We start from the raw sequence: 26,332 nt of genomic DNA, 5'->3' as shown, positions 1-26,332 counted from the left end.
CTTGTTAGTTATCCATTTTATACACATTAGTGTATATATGTCAATCCCAATCTTCAATTCATCTCATCACCACCGCCATCTCCCACCCCCGCTTTCTCCCCTTGGTGTCCATATGTTTGTTCTCTATATCTATGTCTCTATTTCTGCCCTGCAAACCGGTTCACCTGTACCATTTTCCTAGGTTCCACATTTATGCGTTAATATATGATATTTGTTTTTCTCTTTCTGACTTACTTCACTCTGTATGACAGTCTCTAGATCCATCCACGTCTCTACAAATGACCCAATTTCATTCCTTTTTATGGCTGAGTAATATTCCATTGTATATTCTTTATCCATTCATCTGTCACACCTGTCAGAATGGCCGTCATCAAAAAAATCTACAAACAATAAATGCTGGAGAGGGTGTGGAGAAAAGGGAACCCTCTTGCACTGCTGGTGGGAATGTAAATTGGTACAGCCACTCTGGAGAACAGTATGGAGGTTCCTTAAAAAACTAAAAATAGAACTACCATATGACCCAGCAATCCCACTACTGGGCATATACCCAGAGAAACCATAATTCTACCATTTAAATGTTAATCATATCTTAAAAATATCTGTACAGCAACATCTGGACTGGTATTTGACCAAAAACTCGGTACCATAGTCTAGCAAGTTGACACATAAAATTAACCAACACAACCATCAATATTCTTTTTTATGCCAGTTATTACAGCTACAATTCATTCAGCCAATAGGAAGAGACATACCTTTAAATTTCTCCCCAAAACAAATCAAACCAGTCCCTCTTCAAATTGTGTAATATTTCTGTGGACTAAAATCTACATCAAATATCCTTTGGCCAGATTCTTCCTCGGCCTACATATTACCCAATAGTAGTTGCTATCATTTTTCAATATCAGCATGATGGCTTTTATCCTCTTTGACTACGTATTTCCAAGGAGGCACCACAGAATAAGGTGCTATCACATTCCACCAGCATGGTATCTCTCATCGATTAAATTATCCCAGTTGCTTTGATACAGGTAAGTAATTGCAGTCTCTTTGTTTATAAATCTGTGTCTTGGATTAAACATTCATGGCATCCATACAGTGAAGAAAAACACAAGAGTATTCTACCTCTAATGAAAGTTTAATCATTATCTGATAGCGGGGGCTTACAAAACGCCCAAAGCTGCAACTGGGTGGCGTGATCTCCTTGCTGGTCAAAAAGTAGGGGTGGCACGCACTTCACCTGGGCATCTATGCCACCCATCTCACTTCACTGCCAGCTCTCTCTCTCCCACCTGAACAACTTCCTTCTTCTAATTCCTTACATTATCTAAACAGCTATGGAGCCCTCGGACCAGGAACAGAGCTCCCAAGAGCTGGATTTAGAGGAGATAACTAGGAAGATTTCATTTCTGGACAAGTGGAGGGAAATCTTTAGTTATCACCGGTAAGATGTTCTCATTTTCTCATTTCTCTAGAACCAGAGGGATTTTAGGTGTTTAAGTAATCAGCTTTTATGCTTGCCACGTGAGAAGTGTCTGTTACAGATTTACATTTTAAATGCTTCAGGTATGACTGTTTGCAGAAAGAGCCATCCGTAGCAAGGTTGAAGTTGAAGAGGTTTGAGGGTATAAGGGTTGAACATAGTGAGTAATTTTCTTGATGTTTTCTCTTTCATTTATAGGTTGGGAACCAATAATACAACTTCTCAGGTAATTATTTTTCTCAAAGCCAGTGTGTTTTCCTCTAGCTGCTTCTTCAAAACAATCCCATTAACAGCATAATCTGCGTTTATTCTGTGCACATAATGTCACTCAGGCACCCAGCATTTAACGTGTGAAAACACAAAACTAGAAACCTTGTTGAAGATCTTTTCTTGCGCTTTCTTTTTTCATAAAAATCTCTTCCTATTTTTCTTTTTAATTGGGGTATAGTTGCTTTACAATGTTGTGTTAGTTTCTGCCGTACAATGAAGTGAATCAGCTATATGTATACATATGTCCCCTCCCTCTTGGACCTCCCTCCCGCCCCACCCCATCCCACCCATCTAGGTCACCACAGAGCACCGAGCTGATCTCCTCTTCATCATTAAAAGCACCATGTGGTTATTATTTTAGAAAAAAAAATATGAGAATCTAGAGTTCCTACACTTGTGAAATAACACTAGATTCTGACACCCGAGTGCTTCAGTGATCCTGAAGTAGTTCTGAAAATAGTTATTGTCTTGATTCAGCTTCTGAAAAATTGTTTTCCTTACCATCTTCAAATAAGGAAAAGATGACTGAATTCAGGTGTTAAAATGTATTTTAAAATCTGTTATACAGTATAAGATGAAAGATGTTTTTCTCTCACGTCACCTGAAAAGGTTAGAAGGTAATGGACTTTGTGTTTCAGATATTAATTCAATCACTGAACAAACACAGCATGAAATATTAAGGTGATTTTCTTGGCACTAATATATGATACAATCAAACAACTGAATTATTAAAATTTTAACTATTAACACTAAAGCACCTTGCTCCAAGTAACCTGTGATCAAAAGCCTTATTACTTGTGCTGAAACTCTCTTACCCAGTCTATTAGAATTGGGGAGATAATACTTCTGTTTTAGTCCTGAAAGTATTAAATGAGCTAGCTATCATTTGGGGGAATAGAATAGTCAAAAGATAAAACAATCTTTGCAAGGAAAAAAAAATAAATGTCAAGTTATGCTTTAAACAAGGTGGAGGAAACCCCCTGCCAAAAATGTAAAGATTTTCCACGTGATTTACGAAATGCATCTTATCCCACCAGTAGTCTGTGACTTGGATGCTGTGTTTCTGAGATAAGAAAGCATCTTAGCCTCTAGGAATCCAGAAAAACTAGGAAGGCAGTTTCCTTCATGTTTCAGCTACCAACTGGGCAGATTTGTTTCATGAAATTAGGATAGAAGTAAATTGGAAGAAGAATCAATGCTAACTTATATTTAAATGCCGTAAGAATCAGTTAAGAAAAGTAAAAATAGATATTTTTCTTAAAGGTAGGGGGTGGATTTTTTTAAGGAAGAAAATTATTATATTCACTTGCTAGGCAACAGGAATCTGAGAGAATTAAAAGGAGGTAACCTGACTTTGTTTACTGGCCAGTTAACAACATAATGAGAAGTACCTCATATAGACTAGAAAGATTCACTCATTCTTTATAAAATGTTGCCTTCTCAAAACAAGAGACAGTGACATTTACATTCTTCTATAAACATAATTTCAAGTCAAGGTCTTGATAGCGTTAATTATGTTTCCATAGTTACACTTAACCTCTCCGAGTCACATAAAACTTAGGAGAAACCCTTTTGACACAGACACTGGGAATTTTCTGCCTCTTTTATTGTTATTTATGAAAATTTTCAGACAGCTTTAAAAGGGAGACAACATTTTCTGAACACTAATATTTCAGAGAGAAAGAGAGAAAAGAGAGGAAAAAAGGTCATCACCAGCTCTGTTTGCTTTGTTTTTTGGTGGTGGCATTTTACACAGAATCGTGAAGGCAACCATATATCTGCCGGTGAAACTGAAGATGGAACAGGAATACCTCAGCCAAAAGGACACGGACATTGGCCATCGAGCAGCCTTTGTTCTATTCCCAAACCCTCTATCATCTCTTCAAAATCGGGCGGCCTTCCTATCTCCCTAGCAGTGGCCACGGTAAGTATAGCTTGTCAATTAAACATGAAATGAAATGTAATCTTCCCCAAACAACAAGGCTGGGGAATCTTATCTGCTGTCATGTGAGAGTATTATGGAAGATAAGACTACAGACGGTGGTTACTGGTAAAAGGCGAATATAATTAAAATGACTAATTATTTATGGTATTTTTCAAGGACACCGGTGACGTTACAGGCTTTTCCTCCCAAACTCTCAGTCTCTCTTTATTTACTCCCTCAGTGTGACAGTCAAGTGTGAAGCCATGAGGGAGTTAAATTCAAATAATTTACATATAAGGTAGGACAGGGCAGCCGGTGAGGACTGCAAAGGTGGAAGACGAGGTAGATGTGGGAGACAGGACCCCTGTCCTGTGTGGGCAGGAGATAGGGAGATGGGGGCACATGTCCAGGCCCAGTCTTGGGGCAAAGAGATGATCTCAAGAAAGAAACGCTCCCTGGGGCTGCCAACTAATAAACAGATTTGAAAAGAACCCGATGTTTAAGAATCCAAGTGGACCTGGAAGCTACTGTTCCCAGGGACTATTTGTTCCATTCAAAACTTGACCAGGGTTGGGGAGAGGGGCTGAGGCAGAGACCCAGAAACACCTCATTGCATGGGCTGGGGGCAATGCCTTGGCGAATGGCCAAAGGACCAGCTCTCATGGTCAAAGAGGCATGATCGGGACCTGGGGAAGTGAAGCCAGGGGTCGAGGCAGGGAAAAAGCACCAGAGAGGGTGAGAGATCCCGCCAATAGGATTGTCCTATAATATGGCCCTTTCAATCATAGTGAAAATCAGGGCTTTTAGGGACAGTTTTCCCACATTCACCCCATTTCCTCAACCTCCAGACCACATTCTAGATACTTAGGCAGAGACCTCTCCTTGGGGCCCTAAGGACAAAAGTCGGAAGAAGCACTTCCTTTCTGAGGACACGCGGCCCTGCACCTAGGCACGCTTGCAGAACCCACCCGGGACCAGCCTGGTCTTCTGGGTAAAGACCAGCAAGGCCTACGGTCAGACCTGCCATGGACATAAAGCTCTGTGCCCTGCAGGCAGGGTCCCTGATGAGAGGCAGGAGTGGGGGCCAGACCCCCCTCTGGGGAAACCTCACAGTCTCCACCTGCTTGTCGAGCCCAGAGGCCAGGCTGGCCCCGACTGCAGTATTTCTAACCCTCGGTGTAGCTGTCCCTGAGGCTCCCCAGGTGGAACATCATCGTCCACAGGGACTACAGCCCCCGTGTTCTTTCTCATCACGCACATCCGTACAGGCTTCACAGAGCAACTCTCTCCACTGCCGTGGTTGCGGCACAAACGTGCTGGGAGGCCCACGTGCTCTTTCTTATCTTCACAGATCTTTCTGCCTCAATCCACCTTCCCTCTTGTGCTCCAGTGCCAGATGTCACAGGAAGACAGGCCGGCAGGGCTCTCTTGAGATGCTGCACTTCGCTCATTGGCCCCACAGTCCCTGGATGGTGCCTTAACTTGTGTCTTAGGTGTCTAGTTCACCACTCTCCTTTTGAGTAATGAAGACAGGTAACGTGTAATCCTACCAGCATCTCCAGGCTCAGTGGTTATTCTGCCTACACTGTGCTGTAGAAACAGTAGTTAGAGCAACTACAGTGCCCCTCGATATCCTCGGGAGATTGGTTTCAGGAGACCCCAGAGGAAACCAAAATCCTCCGATGCTCAAGTCCCTTATAGAAAATGGCCTAATACCATTGCCCCCCCCCCAATATCCGCAGATACAGAGAGCCGAGTGTATCCACATTTTACTGTAAAAGGTTTTTAATGAACACATTAATAAAAAAGTATTATTGGCTACTAATGAATTTCTATGGAGAATGTCATTTTAAAATTTACACATATCAGGAAATAGGCTACCTTTTGTATGGAAAATAGAGAAAACCGTGATTCTGCACTGATACCGTATTTGCCTGTATATGTACACAGAAATTCCAGAAGACTTCCTAAAATGTAACAGTAGGGGGAGGGAGACGGGCAAGGGCCCTGGGTCGGGGGGAGTCTTCTCAGCATAGCTTTTTGTACTCTCTGGATTCTGAACCATGTGAATGGACAATCTATTTCTAAAAACACCATCATGCATTTTAAAAACAGGAAAAAAAAGGCATTCACAGGTGTTTCCAAAGTCTTCTAGTTCCTCTCTATATTGTAGTGGCAGGAGAGTCTGGGTCTGAATTCTCCCACTTGTCTACAAACACAGACGTGATGCAACTGGAGACCTCCTCAGTGACTTTTCCAAGGTAATTCTCTCCCTTTGGAAAAGGCTGGGAGACGAAAGAATCAGACCTGATGGAGGGTTCAGGAAGTCCCAGAAGCAAAGAGAATTGATTTTTCTTCAAAAAAAAACAAACAAACAAATTTGGACGTATTCCCATTATGAGGACCAGATGATAATGTATCCTTTAAATAACAGTAGCATTAATTAAACACACCCTGGGATTTCAAGATGATGAGCCTTGCGATTCTGAATACTCGTGTCCAGGGAGGCAGTTTGGAAGCTTGACCAATTCTAACTGACATCTTGGCCGTGCAGCCGCCTGGCAAATTATTAGAGCGATTGGATCCTAGCACTCACATGAGAGTGTTTTTCGTTGCCATTCTGCTGTTCTCATTTCCCGCCTCCATTTGGAATTGCGATTCATAGGATTTCCCGACATTGGCACACACTTTTTGCTGGGAATCTGCTGAGAAAGTAGCGAGTGGGCAAAGCAGCCAATGCCCCTTTGCTTTCCCCAGCTCTCCTGTTTCTCGCCTTTTGTTGCCCTATTTCCAATACCACAGGGTTCTTCCTTCCCCCAGCCGCATGTCTTATAGTGTGTGTGGTGTAATGAACGGCAGGCAAGGCCGCTGGCCCAGGTGGCATCATTGGAGAAGGTGAGAGTCCTCCTCTGGGCTCTTCCACAGCAACACCCCCTCCCCCGCTGTGCTTCCCACCAGCAGGAGTTCTTCATCCTCCTTCACAGTCAGGCCCTTCTGCAGGACCCAGCCTGGAATACATTCCTATTGCCTCTTTTATCAGCAGCCAATAAACAAACCCTTAGTGTATTTGCAGTATCACCCAGCAGGATCATATTAAAACTGTAATACTGGGAGAGCAAAATATTCTGGAGGAGAACCAGAAGAATGAAGCTCTAATCGAGGGTAACAGGCAATGGGCTGGCCTTAGGGGAGCAGAAAACACAGCCTGGTAACCCCAACATAGGTCTGGCTGATAGATGGTCCTCAGTAGATATTTCATTCATTCATTCATTGCCTCTGGGTGATCCCCAAGAGAGGCATCGCTGTACATGGTAGTGGGTGTCATTTGTGTGCCCCTTCAGAAGCATACTCTACCCCTGTCCGCCCTGCTTTCTGCGCTGGAGACTGAGCTGTACTCACCCCATCAGTAGAGCTCCCTCCTCTGACTTCCTGTTGAGTTTGACCAATGGGAGCCCTGGAGGGAGCCTGGAGGGACGGAAGGGAATGAAGTCAGGTGTGCAAAGCTGGCTGAATCCCCCTCTTCAGAAGGCAGTCCTCTCCCAGGACTCTCTTATCCCTTCCACCCCTCCAGGTGTCGGCGACATAAAAACTTCTCACTCTTGCTGATCCTGGGGCCCTGCATTAGCCACTGTTGCTGCCCCACATGCAGCCCACATCTTTGTAAATGGTCCCTGAATTAAAGTTTCCTCAAGTTAATTATCCTGACTCGAGTGCCATCTGTTTCCTGCTGGGACCCTGACTGGTACCAGTTGAAAGGCTTGCATTTGATTCCTGGCACTACCATTTACTATCTGTGTGACCCTGGGCATACCACTTCACTGCTCTGGGCCCCAAGTCCTTTAACTGTAAAACAAGAGAGCCGAATCAGATTTTTAAAAATTCAACAACTACTTCTTGCGAGCCTACTAGGTACCAGGTACTGCACCAGATGCCGAGAAACTGATGGTGAACGCAACCAGGTAAAGAGACTACCACTCTATTTGTTTTTGGGTTTTTTTGTTTGTTTTTGCGGTACGTGGGCCCCTCCCGTTGCGGAGCACAGGCTCCGGACGCGCAGGCTCAGCGGCCATGGCTCATGGGCCCAGCCGCTCCGCGGCCTGTGGGATCTTCCCAGACAGGGGCACGAACCCGCGTCCCCTGCATCGGCAGGCAGACTCTCAACCACTGCGCCACCACGGAAGCCCTACCACTCTATTTGATGGGCTAGTTTAGAAATGTCTTCTTAGGACGCAGTAATTCTAACCTCTCTGATTCCACGATGGTCCAGTAATTTCTAAAGCAGGAAAAGATTTAGGGAAGGAGCTTCAAAGAGAATTATTCTACTTCAAATTGTGGGCAGGGAGCATGTGGGAGAGGACTGGATGGGGACAGGTGGTCACAAGAGGTCCCTCTAAGACCAGGGACAATGGACAAGGCAGTCAGGGTAAGGAAATGAAATCTGTTGGGAAGAATGATCCAGAACCTGTGTGTGTGTGTGTGTGTGTGTGTGTGTGTGTGTGTGTGAGAGAGACAGAAAGACAGAGAGACAGAGAGACAGAGAGAATGATCACCCTCGTTATCATCATCACAGCAATCAGGGAAGAGAGGTATTCCTGGAAAACTAACAAAGTGAAGAGAGAAAAGCCGTGCTTGATTGTGTTAAGTAATAACAATCATTATAGTCATTTATTAGGACCATTTGCCATTTGTGCCTAGTTACCAGGCAGCACAACAACATATGTGTATCACTGACTATGTGTCGGGTTAATCTTGTTATAAATTATACCGATATGAGAGTCAGTGTTGGGAGGAGGGATAAGCTGGGAGATTGGGCTTGACACATACACACTACTATATATAAAATAGATAACTAATAAGGACCTACTGAACAGCACAGGGAACTCTACTCGGTACTCTGTAATGGCCTACATGGGCAAAGAATCTTAAAAAGAGTGGGTATAGGTATACGTATAACGGATTCACTTTTGCCGTACAGCAGAAACTAACACAACATTCTAAATCAACTATACTCCAATAAAATTTTTTTAAAAAAGAAAAGAGGGCTTCCCTGGTGGCGCAGTGGTTGAGAGTCTGCCTGCCGATGCAGGGGACACGGGTTCGTGACCCGGTCCGGGAAGATCCCACATGCCGCGGAGCGGCTGGGCCCGTGAGCCATGGCCGCTGAGCCTGCGCATCTGGAGGCTGTGCTCCGCAACGGGAGAGGCCACAACAGTGAGAGGCCCGCGTACAGCAAAAAAATTAAATAAAATTAAATTAATAAAATTAAAAAAAGAAAAGAAAAGAAAGTCAGTGTTACATAAGTAAGGTGAGTTATCTCTGTTGCCACCCTGGACACTGGGGGCTCCCTGAGAAGCCTGCAGCCCCCCTGTTCTAGGCCTTCCCGAGGTGAATCTGGACAGTGGCTCTCCCTAAGTTGGAGGGGGCAGCTGGCAACAGAAACGGGAGTTTGATTTGGCTTACTGAGTTTTTTTAATTGAATTTGAATTCTCAGCTTTCTTAGCCACAACTGTCTTAGGCTGTCACATTATCCATGGCTTCTCCTCCCTTACCCCTGCCAGTGTCTGGGCTTTTTCCATCTGGGCTGGGACTTTCTTCCATGCAACATGAGAGGTTCCAGTGTAGACAGGCTGTGTTTTCACAAAGGTAATAACAGCACTTACGGTTCCCACAGTCCTTTCCATGCTTCTCCTCTTGCAGTGGTAGCTTTCAATTTCAGTGATGGGGACAGAGCAGGGGTTATCCCCATTTCAGGATAAGCAAAGAAAGTCTTAGAGAGGTTTGACAATCTGTCCCCGTTCATGTGGTCGGCATGTTCAAGCAGAGCTGGGGTTTCTCAACCCTGGAGTCAGGAGTGAGAAGTTTTCTTCTGTGCAGTCTTGATGTCAGGGAGACACCTTCTGTCCATATTCAGGGCTCTGCTGGGGATGTCCTGGGTTGGTGGCCCTCTTTGGTTACAGGGCACACCGAGTCTGTGTCTCCCAGGAGCAGCTGTCTTCTCCCTCTCCTTGATGGCCACCGGACAGATAATTTTCCTTCAGGTGCAATTCTAGGCTCTTGCTTATTCTGAAATGCACCTGTCTCTATTTCTCTGTAGAGGCAATCTTTTCTTTTGAGGGTGGGTGCAGAGGTGGCCAGGAAATAAACTCCAGCCATGGAACCAGACCCTGGTTTGAGATGGGGAAGACCATTCCAGATGCATGCTTCTCCTGCATCTGTCCTTCTTGGAAACCATTAGAACCCACGCTATGCACAGCTGGGAAGAGGTACCCTGGCTCTCGACCGGTTGGGCTCCATGTTCCTTTTGTCCACACTCTTCAACTGGCTCCAAATGCCTGAGTGTGATATTCAAAGCCCTCCAGGATCAGACCCAAGGTACTTTCCATTCTGAGCTTCCACTGACTTCCTGCCCTGTGGCCCCAGAACACACAGTGTTCTAGACCCAGTGAACCACTCACTGTCCCTGGATACCCTGGTACCATGTGTGTGTGTCTGCAGATCTCTCTCTCTACCCAGCCTCCCCGCCTTTACAGGCAACAGACCACTGTGTGGTCTGTCACAGAGTGTGGGACATGTGCCTGTGCTGGAGCATGGGGTGCTTTGGGGATATGGCAGTAAGCGACACTGAATAGCACTGAGTTACCTCGCGGGAAAGTCAGCCCCTTCTCCACTCTGGCAGGCCAGGGAGAAGACCCGGTAAAGGGCAGCACACATTCACACCTCTTTAACACCTCTTATCTCCCTTTTTAATTACAAAGAGTGCAGGGCTCAGTCGGAGCTTTCACAGGCAATGGTTTCTAGCATAATCTAATAACATCATTATATCTCTATTATTTTTTTTTATTATGGCAAGTGATTTTGATTCTCATTTAAGGATGTGGTATAAAGTGTCCTTTTAAATAAACGCTTTGTTTATTTATTTAAATGAATGTTTCCTTGTAAAATGGGGATTAAATGAGATAATGCACATATCTGACCCTTTGTAAGCTCTTAATGACGGTGAACTGATTTGAAATAAAAGAGAAACTGCCAACCTCCCTACCAAGACAGACAGACAGACAGAAAGAAAGAAAGAAATGCTTTAAATAAATGTTTTCTAAGTTATAAAAGAATGGCCCAAGCTAATGAGAAATATTAATTCAATAATTATTGGCATACAAAAATGACAGCAGTTATAAGGATGGCACATACACGATTAAAGCTGGGGAGGCAGATCAGTGGTGTTAGAATGGGTACGAATACCAGCTCTGCCTGACTTGCTGGGTGACCTTAGGCAAATACTTTCCTGTAAAAGGAGGATGATAACAGTACCTTTCTCAAGGAATTAAATTAACATAATGAATGCAAAGCACTTAGCCCAGTGCCTGGTGCGTAGAAAATACTCAGTAAATGCTAGACACCATCTGCCAGTCTCGTTTAAATGCCACCTCTTCCACGAAGCCTTCCTGAGTACTTCAGTCGGAAGTTCTCTCTCCATATCCATACCCCACCCAGGACCTAGCACAAGCCGAATGGTTAATATGCCTCTGATTATAAAGGGATTCCCTTTTTGTCACGGGTTTGGTTTACAAAGGCTTGTGCCCAATTTTCTGGGATTTTCTAAAAGACCCTCTGCAATCTTAACTTGCTGCAGAGTATCCAGAAAAAAACTTAAAGATTCTAGGGCAAAAAAACAGAGGCTGCTTGTTTAATACCAATTTACACCACTATTGTACTCAGACTGCTGGAATCAGAGTCCTGCCTATTCCTTTTTTCTGGAGCAAGAGAGAAAGACCCTAATGTGGGAGAGATAGGAGTTACAGAGTCAGTGTTAGAGGAATGAGAGGCATAAGGAGAGCGTAGTCGCCCGTAATGGATCTTAAGGGGGTACAGGGAAGATGGCTGGCAACGGAAGGTGAGACAGACACAGAGACAGAATACGGATGGGGATAAAAAGGTGCAGAGTTGACACTCTCAGCCTTCAGGATAAAATGTCCTAAGTGAACCCTATGCAAACCTTTTGCACAGAGCTGGACAATTACAATCAGGGAATAGAGTAATGTGTGAACCTGACTCTAGGAAGGGGACAGGCCCTCCTCCATGGTTTCACCAACTTGCTTAATTAAGTCTGTTTGCTGAGGGCTTGTGTCTAGGAAGAATTCTCTTTGTTTGAACCATTTATTTCCCCTCTTTTCAGAAACTGCGCCAGATCCTCTTTGGAAATACAGTCCAGGTCTTCAGCTCTGACTGGAGAAAGGCCTATTTCCGGTTTCATGATCCTTTTTCTGACCTGGCTTTCGCTTTGGAAGTGGGAAAGGTAATAGCAGGTGATAATTTTTTTTTTTTTTTTTGGTGGTACGTGGGCCTCTCACTGTCGCGGCCTCTCCCATTGCGGAGCACAGGCTCCGGACGCGCAGGCTCAGCGGCCATGGCTCACGGGCCCAGCCGCTCCGCAGCATGTGGGATCTTCCCGGACCGGGGCACGAACCCGTGTCCCCTGCATCGGCAGGCGGACTCTCAACCACTGCGCCACCAGGGAAGCCCAGGTGATAATTTTTTAAAGTCCTAATCCCCTGCTCCCTGTCTGTGTTTCCTTCCATCCTCCTCCATACGAGGCATGTTTTCATTATCATCATAAGTAGAAACATATCGACGATTTAAAATTTAACCTTAAATGATAACAGACTATTGAAAATTATGACACGCTATCTAGGATGTCACAAAGTCTCAAACTCCTCCCCACTCTCTTCCAAATTTTCATTTTCCTGGCACTTTTCTCCAGGTCCTAAGCATGCCTAAGAATCTAGAGGCTGGAAGAGATCTAGGAGTTTCTTTCTGGCTTGTTTAAAACCTCAATAATTCAAATCATTGATCCCTAGCCAGGCAGAATTTCAAGAGCTAGCTGACTAGTTCCTTACCTCCTGCAAATCTAAGGGTTGGACACGAGGCACGAGCCCAGTGAAGGTGGGGCGGAGGGGGACAGGCATCCCGGAGTGCCAGTCTATGGGGCTCCACAGAGAAGCTAGTCATTGCAGATTCTAGCCCAGCCATGGCACGGCCACAGCCCACGGGGAGGGATGGCACATGTAGAGAACAGTGGCCCGTCACTAAGCCTAGGGGATGCTGTGCCCCAGAAGTGAAAAGGCTGCCGAGAAGAATAAATAATGACATCCATTTCCAAGACTTCTCTTGTATAACGTGGGCCCTGAGGGTTCCACCACCATTGTAAACTCCTCACTGTTGACCCTCCGCTTTTCAGGGAGGTGCCCGAAGCATTCAGATGGCTGTACAAGGATGCATCATTAAATATTTGTTGTTTACAAGGAAGGGAAAAGACTGTAACTTTCTCAGGTAAGAGGCCTATGAAAAGTATTTGCAAAGAATTACCCATTTCCCGAGAACCTTTGTAGGCTAAATAACCACCAGGGAAAATCCCCCAGGTTGCCTCAGGAAGGGGACTTGCCTCGTAAGACAGAAATGGCTCTGGCTCTCCCAGAGGGACTGAATTTCGTGACTAGATAGAGCTCTTCCAGAGTCCCTTTCAAAGTTCAGTTGCAGGGATAACACTGGCAGTCTTTATGCCCCACTGCAGAGCACCCTGACAGAGGAGATGAAGCACCAGATCTCCAGACAGGCTTACTTGACAACATTCGATAGGAAGTCCCAAGCTAACAGTTCCAGAGAGAGAACAAAAGGGGTGATGACAAACCTAATAAATGAAGGATTCATCCTCCTATTTAATCACGCTGACAAAGTACAGTGTTTGGTAGTTGCCTATTTAAAAAATCAGTTCAAATTATTTTGTTCTTAGATGCTAATAAACCCCTATCAAACTCTATGGTTGATATTAGAGGAAACAGAAATAATTAAAAGGCATCTACCTACCCTCAGGCAGGGTAACTTATCACCGAAAACAGGAACTGAATGTCTAATCTATGCTAAGAACGCCAATTGCCAGCTTCCTTAGAAGCAGAGCCAGAGGTGGGAATTCTTCATGCAGGTGATTTATTAAGGGAATGAGTGCCCTCAGGAGAAACCCCTAAGAGAGCAGGGGAGCAGGCTAGGGAAGGAGAAGAAGCAGAGGAGGCCTGTGGCTGCCAGTGATGTCTAGCCTCCGCCTGATCCGTGGGAGCTCTGGGGGGCAACTGCTCCATCTTCAGATAAGGGGGCGGGGCCTTTTCACCTCCCACCCTCATCAGGCATCCGCTATGGACCCTCCTACGGGAAGGCGGCACAACCCCAGTCACTTCCAGGGAAGGTGGCTCCAATTCATCAGAGAAAGTTGAAAAGTATGAGGCCCTAGCAGCAGCACCCAAAGCAATGGCGGGGGGGGGGGGGGGGGGGGGGGGGGGCGGCGTGTCCACCAACTGCGTAAAAGGGATCCCAAGGGATCTAGATGGAACACATACAGCATTTGCTCCATGAATAGCAAGCATTTAGCACAGTACCTGGCATATGGCAGGTACTACATAAATGCTAATGAGTAATTGCTATTATCGACCTGCTCCTTGAAGCCTTCCTGAACCTTCCCGATCACAAGTTCTCCCTCCTGCCCCTGTCGTCTCACAGCACTTTGTCTGACTCTCATTCTACCTTGGACAAGGGTTTTGGAGTGTGAGGGTCCTGCTACTGATTTCAATATCACCATAGAGCTAGATGGATTCTATAAATCAGGAGTCCCCAGCCACCGGGCCGCAGACTGGTAAGCAGTCCGTGGCCTGTTAGGAACCGAGCCACACAGCAGGAGGTGTGTGGCCGGTGAGCGAGCGAGCTTCATCTGTATTTACAGCCGCTCCCCATCGCTCGCGTTACTGCCTGAGCTCCACCTCCAGTCAGCATTATGGAGCTGTATAATTACTTCATTATATATTACAATGTAATAATAATAGAAATTAAGTGCACAATGAATGTAATGTGCTTGAATCAGCCCCAAGCCACCCCCCGACCCGTTCGTGGAAAAATCGTCTTCCACGAAACCGGTCCCCGGTGCCAGGAAGGTTGGGGACCGCTGCTATAAATCGTGGCTGAGTTCATTCATTAACCTCTGTCATGTGTTTCTTCACCAGGACAACAGTTGTCAATGTTAAACATTTAGAAAATGAGCATAGGAAAGGTCTGTGATGTAAACATTGGCTCCCATTTCCGGGGAATTCTCACCCACTGGGATTATTTGATGGAATCTAATGGTTAAGAACAATCTAATGGTTAAGTCAGGAGGCATACTGCCTGCATTCAGGTCACTGCTCTACTGCTTTAAAGGTGAATGACCAGGGGCAGAGTACTCAACCTCGCTGTCTTACTTTCCTCATCTCTAAAATGGGACTAATAATATTGATAGCATCCACCTCCCAGGTTGTCATAAGGATTAAATGAGGTAATACGCGTTAGGTGCTTAGAACAATTCTGGGCCCAGTGAGTGCCAGATGAGTGTCGACTATAAGTTAGTAAGGGGGAAGTGGGCCTCAAATGATTCGTAGGATGTGATCAGGCAGGAAGAACAGAGAGAACTTGCATATTCAAGGCAGACAAGTACATGAGAAAAAGCATGGAGGTAGAATGCAGAAACTATGTCCAGGGAACTAGTCCATCTGGGGCAGAGGGTTTGCAAAATGGAAACCTGGGAGATAAAACTGGAAGGATTGTTTGGGGTTGCACTTGGGAAGGGCCTGTGTTATCAGGTTAGAGAGTTTGGATGGAGCCCAGCTGGAGTTCAGGAGAGAAGACAGTGCTGAGATTCAGCAGGGGCAGTAATGCACAGGGAGGGATCAGTGGAGAACCCAGAGGATTAATGCTCTGGGGTGAGGATGCCCGTTCAGTGCGGGCAGAGAGGATGAGGCCCTCCACAATGTTCTCACAGTGTAGGTTGACGAAGGAACCAAACTGACCCAGCCTATACTCAGAAGGGTCCATGAAAGTGGAGGCCCAGGCCCTCAGCTAGGGGACACTCATTGCAATGCGTTCCTACCCTCCCCCCGGGCTGAAGTTTGTGCGCGATGAGCAAGCAGGGGCAGAAGCGCGCGCTGGCCGCGGCGCTCGCGGGCATCCTGTGGGCCGCAGGAGCAGCTCGGAAAGCCACCATCTGCCTTGTCACCGAGGACACTCACGTCGCCCCGACTCCTGACTACTCTGGGGACGGTTTCACTGAACGGGTGAGTGCGCTCCTGCCCGTCCTGTCCTACCAGATAAAGGATGGTGAAACCTGGGTGAGTATTAGACTCACCACGGAACTGGAGGTGGAACTGATGCTCCTGGGTGGACCTCCACGATGTAAGCATCTGATGTGGCCAAAGGTACCTGCCAAAGAGGCGAGGATCAAGGGCATAAGTAATCCAAGCAGCCAAAATAGAGATGCCTGCTGTGAATTTTTCCTTCCAGAATTCACCATGATCAAGAACACTCCATACCCAACAGAAAAGAAGCAGATTCACAGACATAGAGAACAAAGTAGTAGTTATCAGTGGGGAGAGGGAAAGGGGAGGGGCAACATAGGGCGAGGGGATTAAGAGGTACACACTATTATATATAAAATAAGCTACAAAGTATGTTGTACAACACAGGGAATAGAGCCAATATTTTATAATAACTATGAATGAAGTACTACCTTTAAAAATTGTGAATCACTATATTGTACACCTGTAGCTTATATAATATTGTATCTCAACTATACTTCAAGAAAAAAAAATTGTTTAAAGAATATCCCATGCCTGAAATTATCATAAACTCCATTTCCATAGCCACTCTTCTAAACTTGGCTAAATTCTACCTATTAGGGAAAAAATCTGTTTACAGTTTTCCTGCTCAAGATACCATATTGGTTTAAAACTGAGGAATGTAAAAGTGAGGCCGGTGGCCACCCAATCTTACCATGTATGTTTTACGGGGCCTTGTGTATATGTCAGTTTCTAGCAATGTGATTTTGCAATGAAACAAAGAACTCCCTTGAGGTACTAACAGTGAGTTGACATCTCCTAGATATAACTTTCATCTTCCTTTTCATTTTTATCTTCTATTTGTGATTTACAGCTCCAGCTGTTTGAACTTTTAGAGAAAGAAGCCACTGAGAAATTCATCTATGATCACGTACAGTGTGTAAGTATTTAAGTGTTGAGATCATTCCTTTATGTTGAACTGATCGTACAGGACTCTTCTTCCTTTTATAAAGTGTATTTCTAATGATGCTTGTTAAGAAAAGCAGGTCATTTTGAGGACTAAGAGAGGGCAGAATGAGGGAAAGAGAAACCTGTCTCTCCCTCCCCACAATCTAGAAAGAGGCCAGATCACACACAGGCCCACTCACAAATGCCTCTTTCTCCTTGGCTAATCAAACCCAGAGAATAATACTATAGAGGTCATATACAATAAGATTGCTTTTATGGGAAGAGAAAATGTTAGAGCAGCCTTGCCTCATCTAAGGGATAAAACACAAAAATGGTAGTCTAAATTACCAAAACGGCCATTCACAGTGGCTCAGAAAAATGACTGCCAGTCTGAAAAATGTGGCCCCCTTTCACATCTTCTATCAGCACCTTCCACACAATGCCCTCCCCTGCAATGAATCTCCCCACCTCCTGTGTGGGAAGGACACAAAGTAGGGGATAGGGATGGTGGAAAACGGAAGGTGCTTTTTTAAGTTTCCTCTGTGGATAAAGAAATGAAAGTTGATTTTCTAAAGAATCAGAAACTTACAATGTAGCAGAGGAAAACTAGAGTAACCATGAAGCCATATAAGCGTGGCTTGTATGGAAAGGGAAAATTTGATGCATGAAACTCACAACCCCATTCATTTCAAAGGTCATAGGGACAGAAAACTTGGGCATGAGTTCTCAGCCACACACTAGCTACATGATCTTGCTTAAACTAGTTACCCCAGACCTTCCTCCCCCACCCTCTCTTGGGTCTATGTGGCAGGCAGAAGAATGGTCCCCTGAAAGATGTCCATACCCTACCCCCTAGAACCTGTGAATGTTTCATTACACGGTAAAGAGGAATTAAGCTTGTTAATCAGATGACTCTAAAATAGGGAGATTATCCTGGATTATCCGGGTAGGCCCAGTGTAATCTCAAGGGACTTTAAATGTGGATGAGGAAGGCATAAGACAGGGAAAGACTGATGTGATGTGAAAAGAGTACCACCAACTGTTGCTGGCATCGAAGGTCGAAGGTGGGGGCCATGAACCAAGGAACGTGGGCGCCATGAACCAAGGAACGTGGGCAGGGCTGCTAGAAGCTGGAAAGGGCAAGGAAACAGATTCTCCCCCAGAGCCTCCAGAAAGAACGCAGGGCTGCTAACACTTTGATTTTAGGCCAGTAAGACCCATTTCAGTCTTCTAACCTCTAGAACTGTTAAGATAATAAATCTGTATTATTTAAGCTACTAAATGTATGGTAATTTGTTACAGCAGCAATACGAAACTAATGGAAGCTCTATGATAGATTTTAAATACCTGACATGAAATGTTAAGCTAGAAGCCTGCTTAGGGACTTTTTTGTGGTAGAGGGAGATGTTTAATGGGGCTACATGGAGAGGAGCCATGTAAGAAATGACTCTGCCAGCAAACAGAGGCAAACCCTTCCCTCTCTTGTCTTCCATCTCTTCAACTCAGACCTGGGAGAGTCTGATTCAATAAGGAAGTCTTTCACATCTGCAAGGGCTTCTTAAGTGTAGCCAGAGTTGAGAATAAGATGATTAGAGCTAGAGCTATACGTAGGTTTTCCCCCTGAAGGACAAAGAGTTGATAATGGGGACCTACTGTACAGCACAGGGAACCCAATACTCTGTAATGACCTATATGGGAACAGAATCTTAAAAAGAAGGTATATATGTATATGTATAACTGATTCACTTTGCTGTAAAGCAGAAACTAACACAACATTGTAAATCAACTCCACTTAATTTTTAAACTAATGTTTAATTAATAAAAATTAATTTAAAAAATAAAAATTTAAAAAAAGACTAAGAGTTGAGCTGGAATAAGTAATGAAAGGAAGCAGAATCAGACTGCATGGTGCAGGTGGGCTTTGCACAAGCGTGGTGTCAAGTGGACCCAAGCTGACCGTTACCATAGCCACATGGGGAAAGGGTTGGCACCATTTCCTGAGTGAGGGGGCATCTTGATGCATAGATACTCCTCTGAAGGGCACTCCCTAACCGGGGCTGCATGTGTGATCAGCCCGCATCCAGACCCTTACCAAACACCATTCACTATCAAAAGGAAGCAATTCTGTGCCCTGTCTTCAGGCAGAGATCACAAGCTAGAGGTCTGAGGGTTACATGTGGGCAGTAGGCCTATTGTTATTATGGGTTGAATTGCATCTCCCCTCTCCCCAGAAAAGAGATATGTTTAAGCCCTAACCCCCAGTACCTGTGAATGTGTTCTTATTTGGAAAGAGTTTCTTTGCAGATGTAATCATGTTAAGATCAGGTCATGCTGAATTAGGGTGGGCCTTAATCCAATGACTGGTATCTTTATAAGGAGAGAGAAATTTGGTCATGGACACCGACACATGCAGGGAGAATGCCATGTGATAATGAAGGCAGAGACTGTCCCAAACCAAGGACACCAAGGACTGCCAGCAGCCACCGGAAGCTAGGAAGATACAAGGAAGGATCCTCCCCTAAGGCCTTCAGAGAGAGCATGGCCTGCCTCTGACACCTTGATTTCAGACTTCTAGCTTTCAGAACTGTGAAACAATACATTCCTACTGTTTCAAGCCATTCAAATTTCTGGCCATTTGTAGGGTAGGTCTAGGAAATTAATACATCTATTACATAGGATCTGCAGCATTAGCTCATATGGTGTTGCATTTTTAAAAACTCGACTTGGTGAACTTCAAAAATAATCAGAAAATTCCACGTAAAAACCTAAATGTTCGGGGCTTCCCTGGTGGCGCAGTGGTTGAGAGTCCGCCTGCCGATGCAGGGGACACGGGTTCGTGCCCCGGTTTGGGAAGATCCCACATGCCGCGGAGCGGCTGGGCCCGTGAGCCATGGCCGCTGAGCCTGCGCGTCCGGAGCCTGTCCTCCGCAACGGGAGAGGCCACAACAGTGAGAGGCCCGCGTAACGCATAAAAAAAAAAAAAAAAAAAAAAAAAAAAAAAAAAAAAAAAAAAAACCTAAATGTTCGGGCATTCCCTGGTGGTCCAGTGGTTAGGACTCCTCACTTTCGCTGCTGAGGGCACAGGTTCAATCCTCAGTCGGGGAACTAAGGTTAAGCCACCCCTCAATCTGCACAGGGCAACAACAACAACAAAGAAAAACCAACAACAACAAAAAACCACACACAAAAACTAAATGTTTAGGTCCTCCCCACTCCCACCCAAAATCAGAAAATCTGACAGCACTAGGCCTGTATTCTAGCATGTCTTCAATCAGCTGATAAAGGGAGCAGTGACTCCCATTAGACAAGTTGTGATAGACTGAATGATGTTACCTAACTGGTAAAAAGGACTCTGCCGATGTGATTAAGTTCAAGATCTCAGATGGGGAGATTATTCTGAATTTTTCTGATGGGTTCAATGAATCATAAGAGTTTTATAAGAGAAAGAGGACGGCAGGAGATTCAGAAAAAGGGATGTGATGAGGGAAGCAGAGGAGAAGAGGCTATGTGATGTGGAGTCATGAACCAAGGAATAAGGACAGCTTCTAGAGGCTGGAAAAGGCTAGGAGGCATCATAGCCTCCAGAAGGAACACAGGCCAACCAGTAGTTTGAATGGAGTCCAGTGACACCAGGGCTGGACGTCTAACCTCCAGAACTGTGAGATGATGGATTCCTGTGATTTTAAGCCAACACATCTGTGGTCGTCTGTTAAGGCAGCAACAGGAAACTGACACACAAGTGCTGTCCCTTGCCTCGGGCCCCACCTCTCCCCGTTTCCCTCACGTCCTGGCGTACCCCCATTTGGGTTCTCATCTGGCTTCTGTGGGCACTGAAATTTCTTCTCCTGCCTGAAGATCCAGCCCCTGCAAGGGCATAGATAGTGAAGGGGACAAATTAATCCACAAAAGGAAAAGTGCATGCATTTTAGCAGAAGGTTTCCTGATATAATGCCTTTAAAGAAGAGGCTTTAACCCAGGGCACCTTGAAAGCCAGCCAAGGAGCTTCTTTTCTGCAGGTAGAGCATTGACACAAAGCTAAGATAAGGCCAACCAGTGAGAGGCCCTGAATGAGGATGGATTTTATCCTGGAGCTCACAGGGCACCTTTGGAAAGTTCGGAGCAGAAAAGTAACATGGCCAAGAAAAGAGACAGGGAGAAGTGCCTTAGAGAGGGACAGACAGTAATTTTGCTGTGGTTCTAGCATGTTCTAAGAACTACGGTAGGTCCTGTGCATTATTTCATTTAACTTTTGCAACAATCCTAGGAAAAGGGTCTTTTTATCTACATTTGCAGGTGAGATTGAAACTTAAAGAAGCTGGAGTTAATAGAGTAGAACTGGTTTTGAACTCAGGTTTGTATAACTCCAAAGCTATTTCTAGAAAGGCTTCTCTGGTCCCCCTGAGTTTAACAGGATGATGAGGGAGGATGCACTGACGGAGGGAGGCTGGATAAGGGCCATCCAGAGCAGCTCTGAGGAACTGAGCTAGGATAGATGCTGGAAAATGGAGAGGAAGTATACACTATGTCTTAGCCATGATTCGAAGAGAATCACATGATAGAAGTGGAGGAAACATGGGTTGGAAACCAAGAGAATGATGGTGCCATTGGCACACCTGAAGCAAGGAAAGAGGATGCATCTGAGGGTGGAGGTGACCTAGAGAAGCAGAGAGAGCTCCCATGGTCCTTTTGGCAGCTAGAAAAAAATCTCTCAGGTGTAAATCCTTGAATTCATGCCCACAGATACACAGAGATGCACGGTGTTTATGCAAATGTGTTTTTCCTTTGTTTTTCAAATAGTTCAAAGAGAAGGAAGCCATGGTGTCATCTTGTTTCTTTACAGTCTGATCTTCTCCAGAACATTTGAAAGGTAAATTCTACAAATATTTGCACAGGTATTTCCTATAGCTCTGGGGTCACATAAACAATGCTCCCTTGTGTTGGAAAATATTTTCATGCCTTATTGGAAACATGAGTGCAATTTTTTTCTAGTGGACACTCTTCTGTTGATGGATCCTTTTCTGTAGTCAGTTTGGACATATTCATGGGAGAGTGGATGTCATCAGAAAAGTTTGAATCTACATTTCTAGCACAGTAGTAGGTTCCTTTCTCTTGTGGTTATAAATATTGGCAGATACCACTCAGGCTTATTTGTACAGCTCTCATAAATGAAAATATTTTATGATTTCTATGTACGATAAAATATATATCCACAAATATTTATTTTGTCCCTATGAAATGCAAAGCCCTGTTCTTGGCACTGTGGGAAATACCAATGAAAGAGAGTATGGCCCTGACCTCCTTGCAGGTTCCAATTTGGGAAAAACCAGGGGTACACAGAGAGACTGAGCCATCCCAGGTGGTACTTGACATGCCAAATGAAGTACAGAGACAATGAATCTTAACGGATTCCAGAGGAGGGAGGGGCCCCAACAGATAAGGTGGCCGAGGAAGGCTTCTGGGAAGAAACAGACTTTCTTCTGGACCCTGAGAAAAGGGTAAGCTTTTGAGAGTCAGAGAGAGAGAAACAGAGGGCCCCCAGAAAGGAAGAACTTCAAGCCTTGAAGCAGTTCCTGAAAACCTGTCTTTTGCATATCATACTTTTATGATCTATATTATTATTCGCTTAACAATGTCCTTAAATCAACACACACTTGGGACTTCCCTGGTGGTCCAGTGGTTAAGACTCTGTGCTTCCACTGCAGGGGAGGCACGGTTTCAATCCCTGGTCAGGGAACTAAGACCCTGCATGCTGTGTGGCATGGCCAAAAAATAAATAAAAGAAAAAATTCAAAATCAACACACATTTAGATATCATCCTCTTCTTAAACATTAATATCCTCTAAATCATGTAGTTGCTGCGCTAAAGAAAAAATGTTTTAAACACATCACTGTAAATTTTTTTTAATGCTCATATCTATACCACCTAACATCACGCCATAATTTAGGAAACACTGCCCTGAATTATATCTGATGCTTGACCCACGTCTTTAGGTCTTATTCACAGAAGTGCTTGACCTTCCAGTCCTGTGAACAGGTTCGTTCAAGAACACATACAGCTCATATAACTCAGCATCTCCCTCCAGGTGACAACACGAGCCACTTTCCACCTTGATATTATACTGTCCTGGATGGAACCCTGACCCCTTGGCCCTGGTGAAACAGTAGAGGCTTCAGCCAAGACATGGGCTTAACTCCCCAGCTGGTGGTTTCCACTTGAACAGTCTGGTCAACTCTGCCTTGGGCCAGCACTCTCTGGAGGGGTCACGTGTCACCACCCTAAGCCAAGCGTCCCTTGGCACTCAGCGCAAGCAGTTTTGCTACACAGCCCAGCACCCACACGGAGCCCACACCCAGGGATTCTAACGTGTGAGGTCTGTCGCTTCGTCCTCCTCCCTGACCACTTATCACTGGCTTCCCCCAACGGCATCCAGAGCTTGCCCCGTCACCTCTGCAGCCCCAGTCCTAGAAGCTTTCCCAGTGACAGATGGAAACGTGCCAGGCACATGGGAAGGACAGTGACCAGGCAAGCCCAAGTCACTGCTGCTCTGCGTTGGGGGGATGGAGAGAGGAGAGGCTGCATGTCCCTGGAGCATCACCGTCTGTGAGTGTTGATGGCTTCTCCCACTCTGCAGGCTTCAGAAAGACCTGGACGTCTCCACCACTCATCTGCTACGACCTAATGCTGGAGGTTTCCTGTGCAGGCAGGTGGGTTGGAAGACTTTGCCTTTTTTATTGTAGCATCTCAATTAGGCTTTTTTTTTTTTTTTTTTTTTTTTTGCAGTACGCGGGCCTCTCACTGTTGTGGCCTCTCCCGTTGCGGAGCACAGGCTCCGGACACGCGGGCTCAGCGACCATGGCTCACGGGCTCAGCCGCTCCGCGGCATGTGGGATCTTCCCGGACCAGGGCACGAACCCGTGTCCCCTGCATCGGCAGGCGGACTCTCAACCACTGCACCACCAGGGAAGCCCTAGGCTTTTTTTTTTTTTCCTTTCAACTAAGCATATTCTCTCCTTAAGTGAAGAGTGATCAAATTATCTTTGAAAAACTAAGATGCTCCCCTGAGTTTGTTATCAGATTCTATCTTTCCACTTTCCATCACAGTCCTTTCTAGTTTACCTCTGAGAGCCTGCCATCCCTGAGATTCTAGAAACATTAGAAAATATCTTGACAAGACCGCCCAGGAGTCCCTAATAACTGAAAGAAAAGCACTATAAAAACTTCTTAGCTTCATGCAGCTTAAATCACAACTATGGAAACCTAAGTTTAAAAAAAATATGAAGGGAGGAAGGGCCCATGGGGAGTTATGGGGCATGGCTCAAGAAAAAAAAATCAATAGACTCCTGTTTTAACACTACCAAACATTCATGACATACGTTTTCCCAGAATTATATATTGTGGGATTTCATTCTTTTCACTAAAAATGATACATTTTATGATGATTAAAAGAAAAAAGAAATTAAGTCCTTGTGTCATCGCTACCTGAAATGTAAATATTTGTAAAATGTGTCATCTAGGCAGTTCTGAACATGATTTTAACTGGAAGAGCCAGTCCGCACGTCTTTAACGGCTATCAGAAAGGAAAGTCTCAGGAAACGTTATGTGGGGTCCTGACCCGCAGTGACGTCGGCTATTTGCAGTGGCATAAGGACACCTCAGAGGATGATAGACTTTCACAGGTGAGTGTGTTCCAATTCTCAACCACACCACCAGAGTGTCACTATCTGGACAAGGCAATTCAAATCGGAGCTTACTTTTTCCTTTACTACTTTCCTGCCTGCCTTCCACTTGCACATATAGACACACGTGGAGATTTTTCAGCGACTAAATAGAAATATCCAAGTCTACTGGCTTCCTATTTTACTTTATATATTTTTATGTATACAGAGTATAGGTAATACAAGTAATATGCAAATAATTTTTAAACAATACTTGAAATATACAAATAAAGTCTCCTGGCATCCCCACTCATCAGAAATCAACACTGTCAGAAGAGAATGTTTACCCTCCCAACCGTTTATTATGCAAACATGAATGCATATATTCTATCTATCGCTCAAAGCTTTAAAAAGAATAACTGAAAAAAAAAGGGAATCCCACTTACAAAACACCTCTCAAAAAGCTTTCTAGCTCAGGGGATGTACAACCTCTGACAACCAGAAAGTAGACTGTGCTGTTGAAAAGCACAGCCAGAGAATTAAGTAAGACGTGGTTCTGTAAAAACAACCAGGAGAGAGAGTGAGGAAGCAGGTATACCCACCCAAACCACAAATCAAAGGTGCTTCTGTGATATTTTCACCAAAATGTCATTACAAAACCCAGGGAAGGCAAGGCAGATTCTATGAAAAGCCAACACTTCTTTGGAGCGGCCCTAACGCTAGCTGGGATGGAATTCAATGTGATGGTGACAAACCCCCCCAGGCTCACCGCCCACCAGCACCAAATGAGGCCCCATTACTCAGAGCCTGTCCTTCACTCTCCTGGTTCCAGCTCAAAATCCCTTTCAACGTACAGGGCTTTACACTTTACAATGTCCTTTTATATCCATAGCTTCATCTGTCTTTCCTCCTACTGTTGGCTCCAGCTACAATGTGTTAATCATGAAATCAGCATCTCACAACACATACAAATCACGTCTGATAGCATTGGGAACGTAGCGTCTGACTTTCGCAGAATTAGTATATTTTGTGTACAGGTGTGTCTTAAAAGTTTACCTAGTATTCCTTGAGTTTGAAATCTAGTCCATCATAGAAAAATGACACCAGAAACTAACATAACATTGTAAATCAACTATACTTCAATTTCAAAAAAGAAAAAGAAAAAAATGAGAAGTGACAGATAAGCTAAAAGCAAAAGAAATGACCCCAATCCCATCACCCAGGGTCAATCTTCTCAGAAATGCTTCCTTCTCTTTCTCATATAAATACGCTCTTTCCTACTCCTCTGAACCCTGCACTTAACACTAACGTCCTTATATGCCAATGAATATATATCCTTCATCACATTTAATGGATACAAAGATTTGCACTGCGTGAATGTGAAGACTGTACTTTGAATATGCCCTAGACAGAGAATGGATTTGTTATTATTATAAAGTTCCTAATCGTTTGTTCCAGACAATTTGGGAATTCATCTTAGAATTTGATATATATATATATATAAAATGACAAGGAAAACTAAGCCAGAAATAGGGGACTTACAGATTTCATTTTACATATTTTTCTTTTCTTTCAACCATGCATGGTCACTTGAGGTCCATGGTAAAGCATTCTGTACCGATCAGAGCCCAGTAACAGGCCAAGACTCAGTCTGGTAGGATACACTGGGGGCAAGTTTCAAGGAGTGAGGGTGCAAAAACCCCAACAATTTTAGTGCTTTGCCTACTATTACAAAGCTCTTTCACAATATTATTTCACTGTATCCTCATTTTAAACTACAAAGATTTAAAGTGTTTCTCATAGCTCTGTCATTTAAGTAGGTAATTCAAAAGCTTTGTTATATCTTTGCACCACCTCTGTTGTTATTTGCTTAATATTTTCCTTTAAATCAATTCACTTTTACAATTTGAATCTAACGTTTTCTGCAGC

The 26,332-nt window shown here is 44.6% G+C and overlaps 1 protein-coding gene across 1 annotated transcript in view; it reads left to right on the top strand.

The window, feature by feature from the left end:
* The first annotated feature begins 1,334 nt into the window (after window positions 1-1,334).
* The window catches only part of MINDY4B (MINDY family member 4B), a 41,085-nt gene continuing 16,087 nt past the window's right edge, over window positions 1,335-26,332 (top strand). The window contains exons 1-11 of the mRNA XM_065875805.1: window positions 1,335-1,441; window positions 1,679-1,706; window positions 3,507-3,674; window positions 11,848-11,967; window positions 12,910-13,001; window positions 15,634-15,799; window positions 16,674-16,739; window positions 21,041-21,098; window positions 21,545-21,614; window positions 23,380-23,452; window positions 24,263-24,424. Coding sequence (XP_065731877.1) covers window positions 1,335-1,441; window positions 1,679-1,706; window positions 3,507-3,674; window positions 11,848-11,967; window positions 12,910-13,001; window positions 15,634-15,799; window positions 16,674-16,739; window positions 21,041-21,098; window positions 21,545-21,614; window positions 23,380-23,452; window positions 24,263-24,424 — 1,110 coding nt within the window. The remainder of the gene's footprint in view (window positions 1,442-1,678; window positions 1,707-3,506; window positions 3,675-11,847; window positions 11,968-12,909; window positions 13,002-15,633; window positions 15,800-16,673; window positions 16,740-21,040; window positions 21,099-21,544; window positions 21,615-23,379; window positions 23,453-24,262; window positions 24,425-26,332) is intronic.

This window comes from Phocoena phocoena, chromosome 4, assembly GCF_963924675.1.
Source record: "Phocoena phocoena chromosome 4, mPhoPho1.1, whole genome shotgun sequence".
Taxonomy (NCBI): domain Eukaryota; kingdom Metazoa; phylum Chordata; class Mammalia; order Artiodactyla; family Phocoenidae; genus Phocoena; species Phocoena phocoena.
Note: the sequence above shows the minus strand (reverse complement) of the source record. Positions and strands in the feature narration are given on the sequence as shown.